At 40.8% G+C, this 26402-nt stretch overlaps 1 protein-coding gene across 1 annotated transcript; it reads left to right on the forward strand.

Annotated features, from left to right (window-relative positions):
- Positions 1 to 88: 88 nt before the first annotated feature.
- Positions 89 to 26402, forward strand: klhdc3 (kelch domain containing 3). The gene is made up of 11 exons (XM_069145065.1): positions 89 to 196; positions 1742 to 1983; positions 3246 to 3422; positions 3629 to 3744; positions 3832 to 3903; positions 5216 to 5429; positions 5733 to 5819; positions 7244 to 7352; positions 19112 to 19185; positions 20432 to 20510; positions 23143 to 26402. Exons 2-11 carry the CDS (start codon positions 1830 to 1832, stop codon positions 23207 to 23209), a joined length of 1149 nt encoding a protein of 382 aa, XP_069001166.1. The 5' UTR covers positions 89 to 196; positions 1742 to 1829; the 3' UTR covers positions 23210 to 26402.

Consider the following 26402-nt stretch of genomic DNA (forward strand, 5'->3'; position numbering starts at 1 on the left):
CCGACCTGCTCCGGAGGAGTTTTGGTTTAAACCGCAGAACTCCTCAACACGCGGGGTTTCCTCAGAACGAGCGCACCGGCAGGGGGCGCTAGCGGCGGTTCGTCGTCCCGTCACGTCTCCACACGGACACTCAGTGGACACCAGCCCTGCCTGTCTCCTCCAAACACCACTCAACCGCAACCGACTCGACCTGAAGGTAGTCACCGACACGTTCATTGACAGTGCTACGTGTCGGCTCACCCGTTCGCAACTTCGTGCGGGTTTTAAAAACCAACGTTTTACCATCGCCGGTCGTTTTCTGTGCGGTTCACGTCAGCGAGCTAACAGCTACATTAGCTTTAGCCTCGCTAGCAACCGCAAACTGTTGGCGGTCAAACAGCTGTAAACACCAAGCGCCGTCTCCGTGTTGTTGTTGTTGTTGTTGTTGTTGACGTTTTAAGCGACGAGCGAGCCCCGGGAGGTTTTGTCCCTTCGCAGGCGTGTGTGCTCGTTACGCCTGTCTTGATAACGACGGCTAACGACGGGGCTAGCCGGTGTTGTGTGAGGCGTCAACTGGGTTTTTGTTTTGTTTTGTAGTAACCCGTTTTTTAATCGGACCTGTTTTTATTAAAGCTCACTAAAATATCTCTGATTTACGTTTCAAAAGACGCGACGTGTGGATCTTGTGTCTCACGTTTGCAGCGGACCTTTTATTATTAATCCTGAGAGATCACGTGCTGCAAGCAGGAAAAAAACAGAAAGGCTTCAAGTGTGTTTTTGTTTTGAGGATTCACTTTGTACAAACACACATAAAGTGGCGAATATGAATTGTGTTTTTTAATTTAAATTCAGGCTCTCTTTGCCTTGTTTCTCGGACCAGGCCCGTGCTGCTGCTCGGGAGGTCTGCGGGCTTGAAATAGAAAGATATATATATATATATATATATATATATATATATATATATATATATATATATGAGAAACGGTCTTCTGGGGATTTTATTTCCAGGAGCAAACAAAGGTTGGAGGTCAGTGAGAAAGTGAGTCATTGGGACACAATAAGTGAGTCGTTAGAGCAAAAAAAATAAATAAACGAGAAGTTTACTTTACTTGCACTTGAATATACTTTTTTTTGTTTGTTTTTTTACTTTTTAAGAATTTTATTATTCATAAGCGGAAATTGACTTTGGGAATATTGTTGAGTTTGCCAGCTGTCGTTGAACTAAGAGATGCCCTCCTTTGGTGTGTTTGGTTTTCATCCAACATGTTTGGCTGAGCCGTGACTGAATACTCATCCAAAGCCAACTTCCAAGACGGCCAAATTACACTTTCACTGTTGCTCTATATTTATATATAGATTAGGAACACACTCACTTCAACATCCTAGTAGGAGCTAACAACTGCTGAAAGATTGCTTAATCCTTGGTTTTTTTTTTTTGCTTTTTGCAATGATATTGGTAAAGCGTTTGTATTGATATGACCCCAAAGGGGTGCGTATAGATTCATATTATTGTGCATCTAAAACCTTTGTGGTGCAGTGGGAGGGTGCGGAGGTAAGAGTGAATAGAAAGAGGAGGGGTGGTAGGTGTAGGTCTAATCACCTCTTAAAATACTCTCCCAGCTTAGATACAGGGGCTTGCGAGCCTGTCAGCAACACCAGAGCCGAGTTCGCCGAAGAGAACAAACAAGTCACCCTTTTGTGTTCTCCTCGACCGGCCCTCGCAGTTTACCCTGTTGTTCTCCTCCCGTTGTTGTGATCGCAGGTTTGAACGGTGTCGGCTCGATGGGGTCCGAGCAGGCGACAAAGTGATGGTCTAAGGACTCGCGGTCGCAGAGGTGCTCGCGCGGGGAATGTTGCGCTGGTCGGTGCACCTAGAAGGAGGGCCGCGGAGAGTCAACCATGCTGCTGTGGCGGTGGGGCACAAGGTGTACTCCTTTGGAGGCTACTGCTCCGGGGAGGACTACGAAACGCTCCGTCAGATTGACGTGCACGTCTTCAATACAGGTGGGTGGTGAATATATGCATTTATTTCCGGGTTTTGTGGAACTTTTTTTTTCTTCGTTTGTTTAAAAATGTAAGTGTGAATCCCTGAAACGTTCTCTTGTTTTCAACTGTTTTTGGCAATGAAGGTGTTGTGGGAATTCAGGTATTTACCATTTTCTATAACACAAAAAAAACAGCACAATTTTCAGGACACAAAAGCACTCTGTGTTGTCACTGAAAGTTATAGATACGACTGTAAAATTTAGATTGATCAACTTTAGCACTTAAGTTGTTTCTGTCCTTAGGTGAAAATGCATGCTCATTTTATCAGTAAAATCACAGGGCAATATTTGTTTTTTTAGATTAGGAAGCAAGGATAAGACTGTGTTTCAGAGTTTGTTAAAGCTGCACCATTTTAACGGTAACTCCTTACAGCTGGCAATTATACCCCAAGCTTTCCATTGCGGTTTGTGAAATCAGATGTTTTGTAGCTGCTAACTCCCAAACAGGTGTTTTCCTTTTAAACGTTGTGCTCCAGTTTTTTTTTTTATAAAATTGGTACTTTACCTTTCTTGTAACCCATTTTATATATATTTTTTCTGCTGTGTGGTCAGCCACCTGCTTTAGGGCTTTACAACTTCACAAAGTAGCTTGAGCCTACCTGCTATTGATGTATCATGAAAAGATCGGTGGAACCAAATCTCTGGTTGATTGTAATGGAAATGGTACCACCTCAGCAATTGTTTCTCTACATTTTGCATTGTGATCCTTCTCTTTGATGTCTATTTTACAGCAAAGCCTGCTGTTCTTTTAAAGTCCTTTGATATATATATATATTTTTCTTTTCTTGTTTTTCATACACATTATTTTTCACCTTTTGTTTTGGGCCTCTCAAAATGAGAAAAAAAATGGAAAAAAGATTTCACTCAGATGTTTCACAGTGAGCTGCAAGAGCCTGGTGAAATTTAAGATTTCATCTTGGATGTGTACCTCTCAAATGTTTTACTGACTTTCATTGTTATTTCTTTTAAGAAAGTATATTGAATTGAAAATTAGGTAAAACTATCTGAAATTTCGGTTGCTATTTTACTACAGTATGTCATTGTTTTCTTACTTTGGGATTAAGGCTCGGTTTAGGTAAATATGGTCAGTCATGTTTGCTATTATTTGTTCAGTAAACTTTGTTTGTGTTTTTTTTGTAAAATATACACAAATAAATTTAGTAATTACCTTTAAACTATGTATTGATTTAATATATATGTCTTGACTGTTTTGTATGTCAGTGTCGCTGCGCTGGATGAAGTTGCCTCCAGTGCGGTCGGGAGGACATGAACGTGCCCGTGAAGTGCCATATATGCGTTATGGCCACACAGCTGTGCTTTTGGATGATACTATCTACCTCTGGGGCGGGCGTAACGACACAGAGGGGGCCTGCAATGTGCTTTATGCCTTTGATGTCAGTAAGTAGACCCTCATCTATCTTGTGCAGTTAAGTGATATTGTCAGGCTGCATTTCCTTTGAGATGCACCTGTTTGATGTTAAGGTTGTGATAGCAAAAAGGGAGAGAAATCTTTTTTTTTATGTTGAGGAGCTGTGACACCTGCATATGACTGTGATGGTTTTCAGTAGCACGTGTCTCAAATGTTAACTGTTCCTGCGACATAGATACCCACAGATGGTTTACACCCAAGATTTCGGGGACTGTTCCAGGGGCAAGGGATGGCCACTCAGCCTGTGTCTTGGGCAAGGCAATGTATATATTTGGAGGATATGAGCAGCTGGTAAGTCTTCATCACTCTTCAATGTGGAACTTTCTTCTCTGTGAACATACAAATTTGATTTAATTCATTCCCTCTGCTTGTTTTTAGGCTGACTGCTTCTCCAATGACATCCACAAGCTGGATACCACCACTATGGTTTGGTCATTAATTAATGCCCGAGTGAGTTAACATCACCAGTTTTCTTTCATCAAAACTGGAAAGATGGTTTTTTTGTTTGTTATTTCATTACACAGAATGTCTTCTATTGAATGTTCAAAGTAAACTTTCAAATAAATATGGATACAAAGCAGTCAAATAAACACAGAGATAGAATGAACTGGCAGCAGTCTCAGCTGCATTCAGGACACAACTGGAAATCCACAAACCATTGGTTATTACCGGGGTTGGCAGTGCTGCTGCACAAGCGCCTAGTGGTCAGATTGGCTGGTTACAAAAGCAGTGCAATGTAATGCAGCTACCTGGTAGATGTCCAAGTTCAAAATCCTCAGAGGATTATATACACTTCCCCTTTGGAAAATGCCATTTGTGCGTGTGTGCAGTCAACCTGCTCATGTGATAAACTCTTGTAAAGTATATTTTAGACATAGTCGTTAGGACAGGGTTATGTAGGGACTGGTGGAGGAAGTTTTAGGTTCTAACTGATGATATTTCTCGTCAAGAAGATTACAAAGTGTTGCTTACAGATTTAGCTGTGCATGTGACTACTGAATAATACTCTTTTTTTGTATGTTCTTGCATTCCTTTTGAATACAAAAGTACCTGCTGTGCAGAAATTTCTCTCAGAGCCCCTTTTTTGTGTAAAGTTTTATTTGAGGTTTGTTTGTTCATGTAGATTGTAAAGTAAAGTATGTATTAAAATATGTCACATTACATGTATCATTCTTAAAGCTTGTTTGACAATATGTTACACAGTTTTCTCTTTCTATGGCAGCGCTATATGCCAGCTTAATGCAAAGGCATTCAAGGTTTGCTATTGTCAGGCACCGTTTCATTGAGTGGAAGGAGGTTATATTTCACGATTGTATGTTTGTGTTTTTTATTCACAGTTCTCTAGTAACCACAGAGCTGCATTATAATTCTGAGAGCGGTTCCCATAAAATTTTGTACAACGTTTTTTTAACTGTACTGTACAATGTTTTAGAAAAGAAAGTTGGGCCTTCGGATGTACTGTGCTTCTGTGATTGGTAACTTGGTACACTAGATGGCGCTATTTACCTAATGTTGCCTTATCTTTGCCAGGATGAAGATGAAGGTTTATACACAGGCTTATGATGAGCAGAGAAAGTTAGGAGTTTATGAAGGACTAATTTATTACTCAGGGTTTTACAAAAGTTCATTAAAACCAAATGTAGGCTCCATCCTGCACGCCAGCTACCTGTCCTGAGTACTCCGCTTCATGTTCTGTCTCTCCACTGAAACTCGTGTTAAAGTTTAACGGTCACTGCATCAGCTGCTGCTCTTCTCTTCACAGGGCACTCCAGCACGCTGGAGAGACTTTCACTCAGCCACCATCATCGGGACGAAAATGTTTGTGTTTGGAGGACGGGCAGACCGCTTTGGTCCCTTTCACTCCAACAACGAGATCTACTGTCCCAAGATCAGAGTGTTCGACACAGAATCCAACTGCTGGCTCAGCACGCCTTCAACTCAGCCACTGCCAGACGGCCGCAGGAGTCACTCAGCCTGTAAGACAGAAACGAGTGTTGTTTTTGTCACACTTCATTTGGGTACAAACTGATGTAATTTTCCAGTGACCTTTCTTCATTTCATTGTCATGCATGGGTTGTGTTTTTTTATTGTTTGTTTTGGAAGAATATAAGCAGTGTTTCTAATTTTGCATATTGTCAAATTTCTTTGGGGTGCCTTTTATTCTCACATTGATCAAACAAATTCAGCCAGTTTAACTAGTTCCATTTACTAAGCTGCAAATGTCAGATCTTTGCTATTGACCATGAAAAATTGTTATTTTTTTTGTGTCTGTGTTTTAGTTTCCTACAATGGAGAGCTGTACATATTCGGAGGATACAATGCCCGTCTGGACCGACACTTCAACGACCTCTGGAAATTCAATCCAGGTGATTCACTGCTTACTAAAGTCGGATTGGGAAAATGTTTCATGTTGTCGTAAAGCACTGCTACTTATTGTGCCATTCCTGGTAGTGTCTCTATTGTCATTTTATTTTTGGAATTCCTGCTTGATGACCATTTACCTCTGCAGAAGAAATGCAGCACTGGCAGGACTAGCTGGCACTGACCCACTTTCCTCCTCATTCTTCTGTAGAGAGCCATGCAGACACTCCTCTCCTTCCTCATTGCATCATTGTTTGTCTGGTAATAGTGGCTGGCTGCTCCTTTTTCACTTTGCTGAGTGTGAAACACAGATGAAAAAGTGACAATAATTCATTCTTTGAAGTGTTGAAAAATGTTACCAGATTGATGATGAAGTCAGTTTTCAGAGCTAAAGCAACACCATGGATATATTCATTGCCACTATAGTGTCCTACATGGTGCTTAAATACCACTATTTTATTCACTTCATATTATTACCAACTGTTTATTATGGAAAGTAAGGCAGTTTTGAATACAGCACCTGACAAGCTTAGTCAGTTTATGAACAATAAACTTGCACTGTGCCTCTTTTTATGATAGTCATTGCTAGAGAAAACAGTTGTGGCAGTATTTGTGCACCATGGCATTCAATAATATTTAAGGTAAACAGTTACTACACTGAGGTCATGGCAGGAGTTGGCATGGCATGTACAGAATGATACGCATAACAGATAGCCTACTGATATCTGCCTTTCCAGTTTCTAGTTCATTGGAGGTTTGGTATTTGTAGAGTGGTTGGTTTGATCTTCTGTGTCTGAAGTGGCTTTTACGGAGTGAACCTGTTATCTGCTTGTAACCAGCTAAACCGCTGCTTTGCAGTCCACTAGATGGCAGCACTTCAATTATAGTCCTAATTATCCAACAGAGTCTAAACAGCCTGTTGCCATAGAGATGCAGTGATGCTGTTTGGGTCTGAGAGCGTGAGGCTGCACAGTTCATCCTTATATGGAACAAGTGATAGCGCTTCAGCATCGTCACTCTTATTGCACTTGGGAGCACAAGAGAGAGATTTGTTTCTATTTCTGAAATGTACAATTTTGTGTTCAAATGAAGGTTAGGTTTTGTTTTCTGCCTTTCACTGCTCCTTTTCTTTCGCTTATCCCTCGGCCTTGTGTTTAAATATAGATAGAAGCTGAATGAACTGCAGGCACAATGGAAAGCAATATTAGGTTTATGTAACTTGAAGTGCTTGAGAGTTTGTTTAGCTGCTGTGATGTAGCCCACACAAATCAACAGTTGCTGCCCTCACTTGAGCTATTTAATAGCAAGACAATACTCTGAAGTTTTACTGAGACCTTCAATTTCTAAAGAAGTCAACTAGTCTTTTTTTTCTCACCATCATGTCTAAATAATGTGATATGAACTTGATTCTTGTGTGTAAACACTACAGAAGCCTTCTCCTGGAACAAAGTGGAACCGAAGGGGAAAGGCCCGTGTCCACGGAGGCGACAGTGCTGCTGTATGGTTGGAGATCGAATCATTCTCTTTGGAGGAACCAGGTAAGGCACAACATATTATATATTTAAGCTGTCATTTTTTTCTATGCCGTAAAACGTACTGTAGAACCACCTTTTTGTTCAATGTTCAAGTCTCCTTTGTTTGGGCTTGCCTGTTCCACACACCCCTGGTTACTATTGTTTTCAGTAGCTGCAAATATATAAAAGTTGCTGATGCTAATTCTTACAATGTCTTCTGTATTTTTGTCAGAGATATTGTTGTGTGGAATTTAAAATATTTACTTGTTGATGCCTCCGGAGGCTGGTAGGAACACATTTATCACTAGTACAACCTATTGTATGCTCTAGAAAGGCATGCATACAAAAGTAGGTGGAAAATATCACTGACATTTAAAAACAAGCATGACAGATGAAGAGAACAATGAGGAGACTTTCCGTGCTTTCCTAAACAGTAAGTTTAAAAAGATTGCACACCTTGCCTTTCCAAAAACAAGAATTTCAGCATCATGCTTTGAAGATGCAGTTATTTCTGGTAACCCTTCAAGTGTTTTACCTGCAAAGTACTTACCTCTGGCCATCACAATATTTTTTACAAGATGTTTTTTACATGACTTAAAACTTTGTTGAAAATACCTCGCTCTGAGAAATAATAAGAAGCTAATAGCTTATTTTAGGGACACGGTACTTCCAAAAATGAAAGATATTCAACTAAGGTGAAGTGGCCACTAAACTGCTCGATAAAGTGGTACGTTACCATAACGACACATTTTATTTCTAAAGAATGTTGAAAACCTAAATTCAGCTGGACAAACTGCAGAATTCAGTCTTTCTATTACTTACTTTGAATACTTTTAAAAATGTAATTTAAAACACAAATTGGAAGTGTCTAAAACCCACTAACATATAATCACTCAACCAACCCTCCCTCAAACACTAACAAGTCGCTACTGCAGTCACTGTTTTCACTCGTACTATCAATACTATAGATACTTTTACAACTACCACTGTCTGCCACTTTTAATAACTATTGCTAAGACTAAAATATGACAAAATGTTAACTTTTTTGTTATTAGTACAAAACATTAAGTTTTTAGAGTTTTAGAGACCTTATTTAAAGGAGCAGAACAACAGCATTTAATGGAATTGATATAGGTGTTCAGCATATAAATCATGTTAGGCTTATGCAGGTTGGTAATTACATTGATTTTTAACGTTTGAACACATCGATCATGGTTTATCAGCACAAGTAACTGATCTTTAATCTAAACCTGTGCGCGTTCCCTTTTCATCTGCCTGTGAACCTCGTTTCACCACCGGGGGAGATTGAATGGTCCGTCAGCAACCGCTGCAAATGACAATAGCATGATATGAATACAAAGAGGATTTCTTATACCAAGTTCATACAGAATACTTTCTCATAGACCTTATGTGTATTTCTTATAAACTTTTGTTTAGAAAAATACATTATATGCTGCTGTTCCCTTTTCAGTTTGTGTTACAATAGTAATAGTCAGTGTCATTATTGCATGGTTTTTAATGGAGATAATAGTTACTGATAGTTTGGTTGACACGGTAGTACCTGAACTAAACCATTATTTATACAACCGATGACAAATATTGAATCATGAATCTACGTTATTGTTAAAGACTTTCTAAATATCTTCAAACATAAAAACACTCTTTTCATTGATTGTCCTCATAAACGTTATAAAGCACGAGCTCTGAAAACAAACAGCAATCTCTGCTTTTGGTCAGCGTTTGCAGAAAAACTGTTCTCTCTTTTCAATATATCAAATTGAGTGTCTGGCTCCTGTAGACAGCAGTCTGTGATGAATCCCCTGTTGGCTGTAAGACAGTAGTGATAACCGGGGATTCGTAGCTGGTTAGGTGCCGCTGGGCTGGTGACGGCCAGTAGCCAGTGGAGTAATGAGGTAGCTAACGACACTAGCATTGGTCCAGAGTAGTGCCGAGTCCTGGGCTACTGTTATCAGCGAGGCTCTGTTATCAGGCAAACCCCACTGGGAAAACCTGATGGTGGAGATCGGAAAGCTGTGGATAAGAGTCCTCTGAGCTCTTCCACGTCTACAGATCCTTAAGTACTCGGAGCCTCTGGCCGCTGCTGGAGGCATTTTCTAAAAATGTCACTGGCCACGACATAATGCCGAACAACACACTCCAACACGTGCACATACAGATCTTCTGCAGTATGATGTAACACCTTGACATTTACACTCTTAAAATATAAATGATAAGTAAATGCAGAAGAATACATTACGTTCAAGTTTGTGGGGATGTCCAAAATTGTACCTTGTACCCTCAGTTATTTGTATGGTCCTGAATAAGAACAAGAAAACTGTTTATTAAACAAGGAAGAGCTTGAGATGATGCTTATTTTTGAAGATGGTCATCCATTGTTTGGTTTCTCGCTGGGATTAGTTCAGGATGGGTTTTAAGGAGTCATGATTTCCTGTTGGGAGCAGATACGGGAGGGGAGGGCAGAGGGGGTTGGAGGGGGTAGTGGAGTGTCACGGGGCTGATGGAGGGTGAAGAGGAAGAAATCAAACACCACATAATATCTCCAACATCCTGTTTAAAAACCTGAGGGCAGATTTTATTTTAAGAAACTGGAGTTATATGTATTCATGAATGCAAATCAAGCACCTTTACAAGAGGGAAAACTTTTGTCTGTGTTATATGTAAAGTGGAGGCTTTTGTAGTTAAGCTGTTGCTTTGTTTTTTGTTTTAAGTCTGCCAAGATGTTGTTTTCTGTTACTGTACAAATTGGAGGATCATCCTACCAGACTCTAGGAAGTCGGCCACACAGGTTCTCCTCACCAGCATTGCACATTTGTTGTTTACATGAGCACACTTAAGCCTCTTACACACAGGAACTCCCATAAGCACGTGCACACACTCTTAGACATACAAACACCCTCCAAGCAGCTTCTTATCACACCCATTTGTATGCTTTCTCATCTTTACTTAGAAAGTTGTCCCAATAAGGTTTCTGCAATATTTTCACTTCTGTCATAATCTGCATTTATAAAGATTAGACTGAGAGTTTTTGTCACTATATATTATTAATTTAGTGTGAACATTCCCTTTAAAACCAGCCATTGCTGCTGCTTCTCTTGTTTATTTTTGCATGACCTAACAACATGAGGGCCGTTAACGGGGCTAAGAAGTTATTGGTGTCTGTCTCAATGCAGCTGACAAATGCTCACGCGGGTCGTCGTGAATTATTTGCTGGACACCTTGCTTGTGTTTTTTGGTGGGGCTCCTTATTTTGGTGGGACGTTTAAGGAAATTGTGTTGAAATTTATGGCCCACATCTTGTTTTCCTGAGTTGGTTGTCCTTTCAGATTGATCTAAAACAGAGCCCTTCTCTTGATATTTATTCCTGGTTTATTATATTTATTTTACCTGCAGGAATTTGTTGAGGAATAATTTATTACTTTAGTGAAGGACAATAAAACTAAAATTAAGTCGAGCAGAGCCCTCTGCTTTCCAAGAGGTTATACTCTGGACTGGACGTGACTGTGTTAAAACTAAATACATTTGCAAATAATTACAAACACAAAGAGATTTTGTGCGAGATTTTAAGTACAACTGCTCAGTGTGAGATGTTTTGATTCAGATTGAGTCTCGTTTATGTTGCTGAGTTTAATTTGGTTTCAGTTAAAGAGGATTTTAGTGTAGAATATATTTGAAGGTAAATGAGCAGTGCACGTGTGTGTGTGTGTGAATGACAGGCTGGGCATTAATGGCAGTCTGTTGAGTGCCACTTACGTCAGTGTAAACAGGCCTGCTGAGCTGCAGAAAGGCGCGAAATTCTGCCCCATCTTTGATTTATGACCTCAGGGAGCATTCTTTCTCACGGAGTGCAATTTGATATACCCTCAGCGCCTCTGCTACACTCATTTACTGAGACCTGCTCACTGCCCCATGAAGGACGATCCATGCATGACCAACTCCACCTGCACTGACCTTCACCTACGCACACAAGCACTGAGCAGCTAAACCCAGTACATTTGTAACTTAGTTTTCACCTTCTGAGGAATTGAACACAGCTAAAGTGAAGTTGCTTATGAAGGCAATAGCACAAAGATTATAAAGCTCCTGCTGTGCTTATGTTGTCATTGTTGGCAGTCATCACACTGTGGGTATAGTTGCTTACGACAAACCCAGGTTGGGCTAAATCGAGAAGCATTTTAAGCTTGGGAACAGGGCATCCTATGAGGGGCAGGATGTGAACAAGGACATGACAGATTGGCATGCTGGGAGCAGACAGCTCGGAATATGCGAAGGCAAATCTGGCACGGGCCCTTGAACTACTTGGACACGCCGGTGTGTATTCATCCCATCATTACCTTTTGGGAGTTTATTTTTACCATGACGACAGGTATCCATACATCTCTGAAGACCGTAATGATGAATGATTTAAATAATCTCTTTGTGTTCAGGTGTTACTCTGTGGTACAAGTCTTATTTTTTTCTAGAAATGTCAAGATGTAATTTATCCCATTTGTCAGTTGAATGGGGAGGATTTTTAGCTTTTTAGTCCTTCAGTACCTTTATATGGACTGTCCATAATGACTGTTCTTCAAATGGGTTGAAATTGCCCTTAACTGTTAGCAGCAGGGACCGGTAGCTGTCATTTAAGGTCTATCAATGTCAAAGTGGCCTTCAGCAATTAATGAGTCTCTTTGATGTCATTTGTGTGCTTAAATAAGTCCAGGTAAAGTCTCTGACCCGTATTCAATTCAGTGATGTCAGAAACATAGTTATTAGCAGCATACGTGTGAGCTCAGTCAAATGATGATAGTTAGTGACTGCAGGTCTTAATTTCAAATGGAAGAACCTGATGGTTCAGACCAGTCTTAAGCATGCAAATGGTGCCACTTATCAGTCCTTACATAAAGTCATGATCCTGCGATCGCAGTAGTTAATGCAGATTTAACCAATCTGTGCATTATTTATGCAGGATTGCAATTTTGCAAAATTCCTGCAATTTCTCCACATCAAAGGTACACAATAGAAGCTCTGCTGAAGACATTCCAGCTCAAAACAAAAAAATAGCCCCTCATTTACAGCCAGCAAGACTCTTCAACTTCTCATTATCTCAACAAATCACACGCTGGTTGACCAGAAAGAATGTAAAAACTGTAAGTGACGGAGTTTATGGGAAATGTGGACTAATTATTAGAATTATGATGCCAATCGTCAAACTTTTGGAGGATAAAATGGAAATGGGGAGAGAGGACGTATGTATGATACAGTTGACCCTTGAGTTTCAAGCATGAGTTTTTACAGCCTTATAGTTGCAAGAGATTGCACTTCTATTTTGTGCATGCGGTATGTGTTGATGTAATATGAACAAAAAATATTTCAAGCACTATATTCGCTATTGCAGTCACAGACTGTTTTGTAAAAAGTTTTTGCACGTTTGAGCCCATGATGGTTCTTTAAGTTCAGAAGAAAAAAAAAGAGAAGGAAACAAAATTTTCCAGCTTTTTGTGTGCTCTGCAGTATGCATGTTATTATTGGAGGTGATTACATGGGACTCACTCTTTATTGTTGTAAAAACAAAAACATGTTTTTTTTTTCTTAGTAGACCACATTTTGTTAAAATGAAAAAAAAAAAAAAGAAAACAGGTAAAATTGTGTGAAGCTAACATCCATTTGAAAAAATATGCACAAAAATAAATGCTGCTGAGTTTGTGGCACTAAATATGACTTTATCCTCATGATTTAATAATCTCTTTACATGAGTAGATGAGCAGAGGCCAGTAGGAGACTCCAGTCCCATTCCAGCATTCCCTCTTTCCTGGTAAATTGTGCCATTCATGTGTGTTTGCATACGTCTAGATATATTCACATGACTCAATGACTCGCAGCTCCTCCGCTGACGTCAGCAGGGTGCACATACACACACACATGCTTGCTTTGCTGTGCCAGCCCTCACTGATTTGTTCCATTTGGCAATATGCAGAGTCACTAAGCACATTTTTGTAAAGATGGAAAACATTGCTGACGCCATTTCTAACATTAAATGCACAAACAATTTTGCTTCAATTATTGGGGGTTTTATGTTTGTGCCTTGTTTCGTCATCACCCTGTTTTACTATGGGTTGAAAATTCGAAATATTAGCATATTTAAGATCTTAAATGTAGGATTTTAGTTGTCCTGCCACCATTGCAAGTGTGTGGCTGCTCTACTCTCTGAGCAAGAGGGAGACCACATAGCAGGTAATCTCACTGGTAGCCAAAACATCTCAGCCCCACACCTCTAGTTTAATCCACCCAAATTCTCTCCATGATATTTAATCTGGGTGGAATTTAACTGGTCATCTCAAAACGGCAAGTTGTTGAGCCTGGAAAGTTGTGCAGAGTCCAGTGGTTTTGTTTAGTAGTTCAGGAAGGTCAAAAGCCTGGTGCCTTGATATCTCCTACAAAGCCATATTGCATCTTATCAACAGCTGAAGCGGCTGCTGTTATGATAGTCCAGCTGCTTAAAGTGTGGCTTGTTATCACCGTAGAACCGGGCAGTCAAAAGGTTAGACTAAACACAACACTGAGGCAGAACACACTTTTTTTTCATCAGGCATTACACCCCACAAAATGAAAGCATATTAATTTTTTGTGTTCATCATAACAACAACAACAACAGCAACAACAACAATAGCTGCACTTCCTCCAGCCAATAACATCTTTAAATCTACCACAGTGGAACTTGGCTCCATGGAAACGCTCCTGTCAACACACCATAGATTTTGATGCCACACATGTTGTTGTTTGGCTTTCAGTGTCAAAGGGTAGGTTGCAGAAGTTTCCTTTATTAATTGTGTGTGTGTGTGTGTGTGTGTGTGTGCGGGTGGGTGCAGGTGGGTGGGTGGGTGTGTAGTTTGTCCGAGATTAAACCTGTCAAACAGTGAAGGTGACCCCAACAGGATACGGGGCAACCCGCACGTGGCGGGACAAGACCCAGGGGCGGCTCGGCAACACAGTGATTTACTCTTCAAAGACAAGCTCATGATAGTATTTCATCTGCATCTTAACCCTCCTTAACCCACAAACAGCCTGTATACATTACCGTGTCACAGGGCTGGGTGTTGCACAGCAGCTCAAATAAACAGCCTGCATACGTGACGATTTGTGATGCTGTTGTCCATGTAAATTGACATGTCTAAATAGTAGTAGTTTAACTTTCGATTTACTGCTGTCATTACAACCAAAACACACATGCTGATTATAGACTCCTCTGTTGAACATTGCCAGACTGTATAGACAAGTAAACATTACAAGTAAAGCACGCCAGTCAACTTATTTGACAAAATACTGGTTTAACACTCATTTAAACAACAACAGTGTAATGGATGTTTCTACGAAGCCGACAGGTTTAGTTAATTTAAGAAAATTACTTGTCATGACAGGCAACACATGAAGCAAAAGTAAAAGAGCAAAATCACCCATGAGGTAGGAATAGCTAGTTTACAAATGAGCTAACTATAAATATACTAAAACTGTGGTCCATTTACTAAATTTCCCCACTGTGGGATTCATAAAGTCTAAATCTATTATAGCTGCAGTGTCTTCATCAGTATTTTCCATTGTGTTTCCTGTTAGTTGGTTGACCTTGATGCGTCTTGATTCATTTTCAGCTGCAGGTGAAGATTGGGGCTATGAAGGAAGTAACTTCTCCAAAATGAATCAGCCAGCTATACAGGATCATTTGACAAGCCCTTTAGAACCTCCACTGTATATTAACCAGCTGTGTTCAAGGTCCTGAAGCAGTATTTAATCTCCTCTTTCTCATTTTATAGGCAGCTAGGTTGATAATGACTTGCCCGGTTAAAAGGCGTGAAATTTGTCCTGATAAAAGGGGGGGGGAATTCCCTTTGCTTGAGTGCCAGTTTTCCATTTCATTATCATCACCAAGCGCAACTTCATTTTGTCAGCATGGGCTGAAATATGAGACGTGTGCTTCATTAGGGCCTGGCATCTCCTCTGTCTAATCTGAAGGCAGGCGTCTCTCTCTGGGAGCCAGCTGTAGTTTGTATCTCACCCTCTGCATGGGGTTTCGGTCTGAGCAGCTACAGGTCTTAATCCACCGTCCAGCCACTGCCCAGGAGGGGGCACAGATAGCTCGGTAAGATGAGGTGAGACAGCGGAGATTAAGGCCAAAGAAATGGACGGCAATCTATTGATCTGTGATAACCAAGGCTTTTGGGTTTGCGCAAGAAAGTTTAACTTTGAAACCATTTCTAACTTTTGTAGGAATCTTCACAGTCCATTGCATCCCGTCTGCCGGAACACGCGCACTTTGTGATTTTGTGAAAACGTTTGTGAACTATAGAAATGGTGTTAATGCCAAATGATTGTGGCTTTAGTTGTAGTGCGTTACTTTCTTTTAAATAACTTTTCAGCATGGTAACATTCTTACAACACAAGAATTTTACAACCTGTTTCCAACACTGTCATGTGATTTCAATCAATACCAAAGTGCTACTGAAATAAATGGATGCATGTCTGGCTGTCCTGATAAGGTGCTCTGCAGGAAGTTGTAGTGCATGATGAGTTCCTGTGAGTTCAATGCATCTGAAGGACCAAAGTTCAATAGGAAGTGGAGAAAGGAAAAAGGATGCAGATCATATCACTCCAAGAATGAGGATACGGCCAATGAAACCACTGAAAACATGCTTACGACAGGGCAGGTTCCAGGTATATTGTTGACACCGGAGTTTGTTTTGAGAAAAGCAGAGGTGTCACAGTGTTTCTACCAGTTCTCCATCTTTTCTTCATCACTTAATTCTGCTGTTTCTTAAAGTTCCCAGGCTCTTTGGTGTCTTTGCTGGAGTTCAACGCTTTCCACTTTTGAGACCTTAGTTTGGAAGATAATGAGGTGGAGCAGGCAGTGCATTGCTCGGAAGGACCGGCAATTAGGTGATTAGACACCCTCATTGAGTGTTGTTTGAAATAGCAACCAGTGTTGTTTTAGTGGGGGAGCGGCATCACTCGGGCCTCATTCAGACTGGGAACCTCTGCTGCCGTAGGGGGGGAGCACTTTCACACACACTGATACTTTGCTGATCAAGTAACAAAGTGGCTCATCAAACACCAGGACGCCACATAAAGTCGCACACTGTGACTTTCCCGCTTCTAAATACGGCCAGTCCATCAGACACTTCTTACCACCCCATGGTTCCTTCCCCTGACTCTACAACCTATTTCAGCCTTTTCCTTCTTTTGCGGTGACCAATAAAGTATTATCGTTCCTTAATGTTGTGCTGAATTTCACACCCGGGCTGACATCATCCATGAGCATGCGAGAAAGCTTCATTCCAGGGGATGCAATCTTCATCTTCTTCATCTTTCTTGTCGTTCCTGTTAAAGCATCCTCTTATCTGCACCCATTCACACCTCAACATCCGCAGCCTCTACCCTCCTTCCAAGTGAGCTTGCACAGTAGTTCACAGCTACTGCAGTGTGCTCTTTAGATGGAGATGCTACTTTTCATTGCTTCTCTAATGGAGACAGACGTCTGATGTCAGTGTGTATTCCACACATATAGTAACCAATATAACCAAATGTAATTTTCCTTTTCATAAAGGTCATAACAATCAATCTGATTTTAATAGGAGCAGTTGGTACAGATGAGGACAGATTATTTAAAAAAACCTTCAGGTGAATGTTGACTACAAATGTCCATGAATGTTCCAATGGCATTCAACAGCCTGGTTGACTTGGTGCGTCAGGACACTTCAGTCTGAAGCTCTGATCAATATCGTCGTGAAAAATGCATTTTAAGGTGCAATTCAACCATGAGAGTCACTGACTGTCATTTAGGTCATCGATTCCAATACTTTGGTACGTGTACTGGTGGTCAGTGAGGCTCTACCCAGCACTACACAAGAGCCTTGCTTAAAGGCATAACACACTACAACTGGACCTAGTCCAAAACATAATTTTTTTTAATTTTAATTTTTTTTTTACAGATAACAGTTATTAAATATACTCATCACATTCCAAAGCTAACATAAAGCTTGACAAAGTGCTGAAGAAAAGTCGTCTGTTGAGGGGCCAAGCAGAATGACTTATGACTTGTATTTATAGGTTTAAATGTATTGTCTGATTTTGAAACTATAGACTGATGTTGTTATGTAACCTTTCTGAGGCTAGTGCAGGTTTAAATCAGTGAATTTTAATTCATGAAATAAATTGTTAGTATCTGCAATGGGACGCTGGAATTTAGTTAGATACTTTTGCGTTACATGTTCGGAAAAGTTTGGGAACCCTCTGATAAGATGTGATTGTTTTACTAATTAACTTTCATTCCTGGAATTTAATTCTCACATAAGTGGCACTTGCAGCAACTGAACGATTTCAGCAACAGTGGTGTAGCTGTATGTTTTTTTTTATATACATTATAAAGTACCTATGTACTCTTGATTTCCCTTGATTTAAGATGATCCAGAATTGAAAACTCCCAATTTAATATAAATACTGTTTTAATTACCACAGTAATGTTACAGCCAGCTTGGGTGGTTGTGGTTGCTCTGATAAAGGCTCCTACTATAAGCTCGGAAGGGTCACCTCCTGGGGGCGGGGGGCGTAATGACTTCCCCAGCTGGCCCCCTGGGACGACCGTGCTCGTGCTCCGCACCTCTCCTGGCCGCTTTAAGCCACCACCATGTTTGTTTAGGGAAGATTAGCAACGTAAAACCCTTACAACATCCTGAACACGCAGCGAAAGGGAGACACGATGGACGGGACAGCGGGGAAAAGGAATAGAGATTGATTGCTGGGGGTGACAATGGATTGTGTTCAGCAAGAGGCTGGTTTGGGGCAAGAATGAGAAATGTGAAGCTATTAAAGGAAAAGGGAAATATGATCAACGCAAATGCAAAGTTTTTGTGTTGTGGTGTCTGATGGAGACATTGGTCGGACACATGCCCTTCACTTGCCACTCAAAGCGCAGCAGAAAGCTTGTGAATCTGCTCTTAAAGACCAAACTTGTCTGCCACATCCCTCAGGTATTCTTTATGATAAACTGCTCAGTGAATGCACCTGTCTGGCTGAAACCGTCCTCTGGGCAGTGTAAAACTGTAAAGTGCATTTTTATCTGCTAATCCAGACGGGTCTCTTGGTGCAATGTTGTTCTGAATATAAAGCAATTATGTGCATCGAGTGGATTTAGAAGACCATACTTACAGCATTATGGGAATACATCTTCCTTAAAATATTTGACTCCCACAGGCTCTAGCCTATTTCTTTTAGTTGCATATTTATACAGTATCTTCCCAAGTAGCCCGATTTGGCTTTATTGATAATTGAGTCATCGATGGAGTGACCGTACAGACTTGGGAGATAACTTGGCTTTCTGAGCTGTGGTGCACCAGGTGTGTCACAGGTGTGTGTGCTTAAGCTGTGGCAGGAAACAGATGCGCAGTGATATCAACTGCTGCAAAGGTCTGTGAGACTATCAGCACGGGCCAGCTTGCCGTCTCACTGCAGCGCTCCACTTCCTGTGGGCTTAAATCATGGCATCCCATGATAAGGAGAGCAGCGCGCTGAGCAGCACTGCTCTTATTCAGAACAATCTGTGGCTCCCTGACTATAGACCTCAGTGATTAAAGAAAGATGGTGGACGACAAGGTAAATAACTGAGAGCCTCTTGGTCACTAATTGTCGGGAATTCTTTTCAAGACATAAACGTTAGACAGCGTCAGGCTCATGAAAACAGGAAGTTTAAAGAGTTGCTCTAATCTTATTAAAATAGTTGTTGTTTTTTCTCTTTGCAGCCCCTGTCCAGAGCAAGGAATGGGAGATGAATTTAACCTCATGGATCATTCAGATCTGTATATCTTAGACTTCAGTAAGTATTGTTATCCATTTCTCCTGTTGGCCCCAGAGGGTGTAAAATCATACGCATATTTATGCACGTTGCCTTGTGGAAGCATCTACAACTGATATATTTTGCGATTTAAAAACACGTCAAATGATATTATGAAAACCCTGTGACTCATTGATTAACCTGCAGAGAATTATCAGCTGAGTCTGCAGCTTTATCAAGTTTCAGCTTATTGTTCAGCTGTCCAGTCTGCACATTTACTTACAGCTTTAGTTCGCTCTCACTGCTTCCACTGTGTCATTTCTGGCAGCTGTTCTCAGCGAACAAGCCTTCCAAACCCATTATTCTTTATCTACCCGGAACCAAACACAGGCACACTGTTAGTTAGCGAGCAACTACTTTTGAAACATAGGGGAGTTGGTGGAGACCACAATGGCTCACTGGGAGGCCAGAAACACACCTCCAAATGAAAACTAGTGTGGCTCGCTAACTACTGGATGTGTAGATAATCTTTGTCAACAGGTTCCTCGTATCAACTTAAAAGGGGACAATGTGTTCACATCCTTACCCCCAAAATGGCAAAAAGAAAAATCAGTTATTGCAGGTCAAAGTAAATAGATTTTAGAGTAGCATTACCCTCCTTACACCACTGCTTCATTTCTCATCGGGCCACCTACGCCTGGCCTTGGCCCTGCTTGGTGTTATCACATGGGGCACTTCCGTCTCCCGGACTACCAAATATAGCCGTATCCTGCCTGTGCGGGGGTAGCCTGTAATGCTGTCAGGTCACAGTCAGGGTTCGTGTAGTTGGGCTTACACAGGGACACAAGGACCGTATGGGACTGGCAGTACCCAGTGGCATCCCCTGGGGCACACGCCTCCACGTGCCAGTCACGTGTGCCTTCACACTGTTTGCCGCTGAACATATGGTGGAGCAGCCATGACGGTGACAGTGAGTGAGAGGAAGTTTGGGAGTATTAATAGAAATGTGATTTGTGATATGATGCTTTGTTTGCTGAGATGATTAAACACGGACATCATCATGCTCTGCAGGCCCTCATATGTGAACATTGTTTGTTTCAGCTGTTTTTCAGAGGTACCGAACAAACAGATCATGATGACTTTTACACCATCGAGAGGAAATCTCCAGACTGATCTGAACTGCTCAGCTCCATTTTTAATTCCCACAGCCGAAATAGATATTCTCAGCCTGAGTATGATGAGTGATTATGATCCACCTATGACTCATTACACTTTCTCTTCTTTTCAGGCCCTAATTTGAAGACGTTATGCAAAATAGCTGTTATTCAGTACAGTCTGGAGCAGTCGGGACTCCCACATGATATCAGGTCAGACGAGCTGCCTCTCCAACATTAGCTCTGTTTTGTCATAGAACTGACATATTGTTATTCAGGCTGTGCGTGTGTTCTGCTTGTCATTGTTCCGACCACTCTGTCTCTCTGTAATGAGGTTGTTTTTCAAAGAGGTAAATTATGACTCATTATCCTTCATTTTACGAGGCTAGTTTTACTCAGGCTTTTACTGACTTTATGGAAAGTTCTTGCATGCAAAATTTACACTTAAGCATATCATATCTAAACTAAAGGCATAAAGGTTTTAGTATAGAAGAATCAGATACTCACGCTAAAATGTTAATGTAGTCTAGGTGATGCTTTTGGTCTGTTTACCGTGTACAATTTGCACAAAATATGCTTGAGCAAAAAGAAAGATGTTTTTTTTTTTTTATCAGTCTACTTACTTGAAGCATGGAAGTGTTATAGGAGGACAAATATTGAGGAAGTCCAAATATTGTGCAGCAAGATGATATCTCAGAAGTGACAGTCTGAACAATTGCTTCCACTGTGCTGTATAAACAAGAGATCTGTTTCACATCCACAGACACACAGTCCTATTTAGAAAATTGTTTCAGAAGCTGCCAAAACTCTTCTAATTTTTAAGCTAAAACCTTTTGGCTTTCTCATTCCAGTTACATTTCAAAAGAGACTGATATTTATTGAGAAAGGAAACAATTTAAGCACCAGTCAAGTGGGGGACACTGACTATAAACGAGACTGGACTCCTGAATGATGCATTTTTTTGTCTTCCTCTTTGCACATTTTTAAGTTCTTTGCCTTTGGTTGTAAAATGTCCCTGGTGTTGTTTAAACTGATTAAGAGTCTTTGACTCCAACACCACTAAACTAAGCTGCTTTTGTAGTTATTCATATTTATAGACCAAATCACTGCTGCTAAATTATTCAAAAGTGCTTTTTCTCAGACTAACTGCTGCACCAGTTCAGACAACCGAACACTCACTTACTAACCGTACGTCTCACTAACTGAATGTCTTACTAAAATGAACAGGCCATGGAACACAACTCCAAAGTTGATCTTATAACATCAGCTGAAATGATTCAGAGTAAAAACAGCAGGATGAAAACGGCCACATACTTTAGCACCTGCTGAGATATTTATGTACGTGATGTGAAGGAAATTATGACCTCATGCTTTCGTGTCTTCTGCGGTTATCCTTGTGACCACGATAACTCAGGGATACTAGATTGGAGGAACGTCATACTTTCACACCACAGGTACTCCAGACAGAGTTGATTTGATTACATTTTGGAGTGCTTTGCTGCATAAAGTTGCATATTAATAAAGAAAGATTGTTGAACTTCTATTTGCATCCTTGATGACAAACTACAAGTACTGTGAGCACGTGTTCTTTCCTCATAAGTTCCTCTTGCGGAAGATTTTTGCAAAGGACTTGCCAAAAAAGTCTAAAGCAGTCATGTTGCTTAAATGACCAAGTGTGATGAATTAATAACATGTAATTTTCCCTTCTCACTGACCGATTTGAACATTACTTTGACACAACTTGTAAGAGAAACTCAAAAGTTGGAGAGCAGCACTTTGATTTGTGATGTTATAATCACAGCGTAGGGAAATTGTGCTAACTGTATTAAAGCTGCTTTTTAAAGCTGGTAAAGGCAAAATAGATTTTCAGCAATCTTTAGAAATTGCTGTCTGCTGCTGCCTCGTTTATGTAGCCTGCATGTTAAAGGGATTTCCAAACAGGTCACTTTCAGTTAAATACAATGTATTAGTTTTCAAGCATTTCAGACCATTTCTCCAAAAACTCTTAGTAGATAGTTTTCCTCAAGCTGATGGAGCTCATTAGGCAAGTGTGTTTAAATTGAGGGCTTCCACTGATGGGATTTTCTTTACATGTGGACCCTATGAAACATGAGACTAATTACTCCTCTTAGCCTCTCATTTCTCTCTGCACCGTCCACTGCCACCTTGCATGCTCCCCACTACGGCGTTTGCAGTTGTGTTTCTAACCCTTGGAGGGTTTTCAGTCGGGGTCACAGGACTCTGGTTAACTCCCTTTGCCCCTCAGTGGCACCTCCAGCCCCAATGCCAATCTCCCCTCTTAAACAACATACGCGCACAACAAAAAAACGAACAAAGCAGTCGAGAGGGAGTGAGTGTGAAACCAGAGCCAGTGATAACAATCTGGAGCTCAACCTCTGACCTGTCATCAGGTCAGCAAGCACTGGACCCTGTTGTCAGCTCCTGCTCCCGATGCTCATGTTACAGCGGGACCTTCCCTCCACCACGTAGCCCTTCACTTGGACGAGTGGGGAGGCAAATGTCACTCAACTGTTTGATTATAATTGCAGTGGATTTGTAGCATCTTGTATTTTTCAAACCATAGGTGCCTGTTGTTGTTTTCTTCTTGATGCTCTTATCGGGTTTTTTTTTTTTAGAGTCAGATTAAGTTAATGACAGCATCCAAATGATAAAGTAAAGACAACAGCTTTTCCTGAAATCCTAAAAGTAGAACTGCAGTTCTAACAAAATGTAAATGGGCACGAGCGGTATGCCTTCAAATAGCCAGCAGCAGTTCACCATTTGGGATTACAGTGTTAAAACATTTTACTGCTAATTGCCAATTCTTCCTGTTGTTTTCCTCGAGGTGGGAACTGGCAGCCATGACGACCAATAGCAACATCAGCAGGCCCATCTTCTCCTCCCATGGCTGACGCAGCTGAATGTGAAGCAGACCCAGAACTGTTCCAGGACACTGGGCTCGTATCTTTCTAATCCTTCGAGCTCCGAGGGACTGTTTTTGTATTCTCGGGATCTGTGTCCGAGTTATTTTCCACATTCTACAAGTGAAAAACTCCGTACTGACCAAAATATCCTGCGTAAGACTTCCTTGGACCCCGCGGGGCTTTGCCACGTCTAAGGATATTTTAACCCTTGAGACACTGGTTGTGTGAAATCATTGAGGCCTGTTCACCTTTTCTCTTCTTTCTAGCGTCTCTAGGAAACCAATCAGCCTATGATAATCATAGACTTCTAATTGTAAGCACAGGAAGAGACAAGAACTACAGCCAAACGTCTTGAGAGCCAACCTCTTCGTTGAGGATGTGATTGTGATGTCACACTCAACAGATCTCCCCGAAGAGACTAACACGGACCTTCTGTCACAGATAGAAAGAGACTGGGATGGTCGTGAGTTTGGATCTGCTGCAGCTTGAACATACTCATAAACACATGTAAAACGACATTGTCCATTAGCAGGCAAGGCTAACGTTGGTGTTAAATGCAAGGAGACAGAATATTCAATACTGGAGTGCAATGAGTGTAAAAGGACTGGCTTTCAATGCTTCACTATTTCCCTACTTCATTAGAACTTGAATGGTACCCCACTGCTCTCAAGTGTCTCTAACCTGATTTGCAAGGCAGCTGAAGAAAGCTGTCTGCCTTGTGAAATAATCCATCTACCTCCCTGAACAGCATGTATCATCGATTGTTTAAGACTTCCCATTCATTAGACACCAGTAAAAGAAGCCTATTCACAGGAAAGCTGGCATTTGTGCTTGACTGTTGCATTCTTCCTTGAAGTGCTGCATTGTCACTGGAAGAGTGCTCCCCTGCCCCTCCAGTTTGTTTTTCAGTGCCAAATTCATGATGCAAATATATACTGTGTATGTGTGTCAGCACGTGGTCCTGTTTACACACAATCTCAGCCCACCTACTTCAGTTGGCCTGTTGTTGTGTGTGCGTATGGTGGGGATCATCACCAATATGCATAATGTAGGTCCTTTTTTATAGACAATCCTACAGCACTCAAAGACTCTTCTCGTGGCTTTATTCACAGTGTGACGAAAAACAAGGAAAGTGTGCACGTGTGTTTGTGTCCAAATATAAGCAAAGTTAAACCTGAGCAGCAGATGTTTGAAATGCATAAGGGCTGTTACTAGATTAGACACTCACACAGTTTGAAAACTACCAGGAAATGTTCAAATTAGAGATGTTTATTCAGGTGCTTTTGTTTTATTAATGATTCTGACAAATTTTTAGAACAAAACATGGTGGTGGTCTTTTTTTTTTCTTTTTTTTTTAACTCCATCCACATTCGTTAAAGGACAAGGTTAGATTTTTATAGTTTTGCTATTGTCAACAAATCCCATAAAAACAAAACAAAAAACACGCTGTTCATCAGCCGTCTCCTGCCCTGTCTATGGGAACACTTTTAACAACCAGCAGGACAGTGTGCTTTTTTAACAGCCATTATTCAAACAGGAGTAAATATATAATGTGTCGTGGATTTGGTGCACGAGTGTGTACTTTCATCAGTAGTTCAGTGTGTTTAAGATCATTTATGTGTTTATAATACATTTTGAATAATTAAGATATATCAGGCTTTGGATACTAAGACAATCCTTGTTAGAGGAGTAGATTTTAGCTTTTGGTCTTTGTTGACAATAAAAACATAGAATGACACAAGACCTGTCCTATGAATATACTAAGTGTGACATTAATGATTTGGTGAGGATGAATACACAAGCTATTTATTTATGATCACCATGGACTTTAGTTGGATCTGGTCCTCAGCAGGACAAAGACCTAAACTTTGCAAACCTGAGCTATAGAAACGGTGTGACAACACACTCGTGAGCTGCATGCATGCTTTGCAGTCCCGGTCATCAGGACCAGGTGTGCTGCTGCTTTGTGTCCTGCCAGGTAGCTCCATCTCCTCTATCAGATAGTCCCTGATCCGCAGGCTAGAATAGAAACCAGCAGGGCTGTGGGTCCCAAACATCACAAATGTTTACAGATCTGTGTATGTCATGTAAAGCAGTGTAAAACAATCGTAAACTGCAGGTCGTAGTCACCAGATAACTGCACTATAGCCAACAGTGGCATGTCAGGCCTTACAGAGAGGAGACATGACGATGCTGCTTTTTTGCCTCCAGAGTTTTGAGACGTTCGCCAGTCCGAACCAAGTCTGAATTTATTTTACAGACCAGTGGTGCCAATGTGACTCAGCGAGTCCTACGCCCTCTGCACTGCACTGCACACGGACATATTATACACATGATATTCCTCAGATATTCCCAGTTACTTGGACTATACAACACAGCGAAACCACAGGGAAGCTCATCGTGAAAACAAAAAAAAAACAAAAAAAAAACTTTCTGGTGAACAAATCAAACTGTTATGTGACACCAAATAGCCGCTGGCAAAACCGATACGCATTTATTTCTTCTGTTTTTTGTTTTTTTCCAATGTGTGGTGTGAAAGTCACTTTTATTTCAGGATTTTGGTCCTTTTGTTGTTGCGTGTGGAGATTATGGGTGATGGAAGTAAACATTAATTACATAGCGATGTCGACTCTATGGTCAGAAATAAAATACCTACACAAGTTTCCTCAGTGATGGTCACTCACTTACCTCCAGGAAGACGATGTGTAATTTTCCTAAATATATTGTCATTACCTATTTAATAGCAGTTATGTAAAACCCCATAAAAGAGGCAGTTCGTGAGGCTCCTCTAATGCTTCTCATTTAACTTCTATGAGGACCTGCTTTTCCTAAAGAAGCACCCTAAAAAAAATCGGCTCCTGTCAAAAAAATGCATCATTACATTATAGTGCACTCTCATGCTAAACTTATTCAGTGTGAGCTGAAGTATGTGACTTGACTGATTTCATGCCAACGAGTGTATTTTATCTTCAGGGCTTAAAGTATGAGGTGTTTGATTAATAAACAAGACAGAATGCTTAGAAAAACTGAACAAAGTATAAAGTGTATTTGGATTCCTTTAATGAACTGTTTTAATTTGACATATATTTAAAGGGGACTCTGTATCTGGTTGGTCAGGACTTCCTGTGCAATATGCTTTATAACTGTATCAACAATAAATCTTGACACTTTGAGTCGTTAA

This window comes from Embiotoca jacksoni, unplaced genomic scaffold (assembly GCF_022577435.1).
Source record: "Embiotoca jacksoni isolate LCO1_2020_lvr unplaced genomic scaffold, fEmbJac1.0.p SCAF_12, whole genome shotgun sequence".
In the NCBI taxonomy this organism is placed as follows: Eukaryota; Metazoa; Chordata; class Actinopteri; family Embiotocidae; genus Embiotoca; species Embiotoca jacksoni.

Excerpts from the sequence above, each read along its gene's own strand:
- klhdc3 (XM_069145065.1), top strand. The coding sequence starts at position 1,830 with ATGTTGCGCTGGTCGGTGCACCTAGAAGGAGGGCCGCGGAGAGTCAAC. Across the intron at positions 3,904-5,215 it reads GGTCATTAATTAATGCCCGA|GGCACTCCAGCACGCTGGAG; the intron begins GTGAGTTAACAT and ends TTCTCTTCACAG. Across the intron at positions 7,353-19,111 it reads ATTCTCTTTGGAGGAACCAG|CCCCTGTCCAGAGCAAGGAA; the intron begins GTAAGGCACAAC and ends TTCTCTTTGCAG.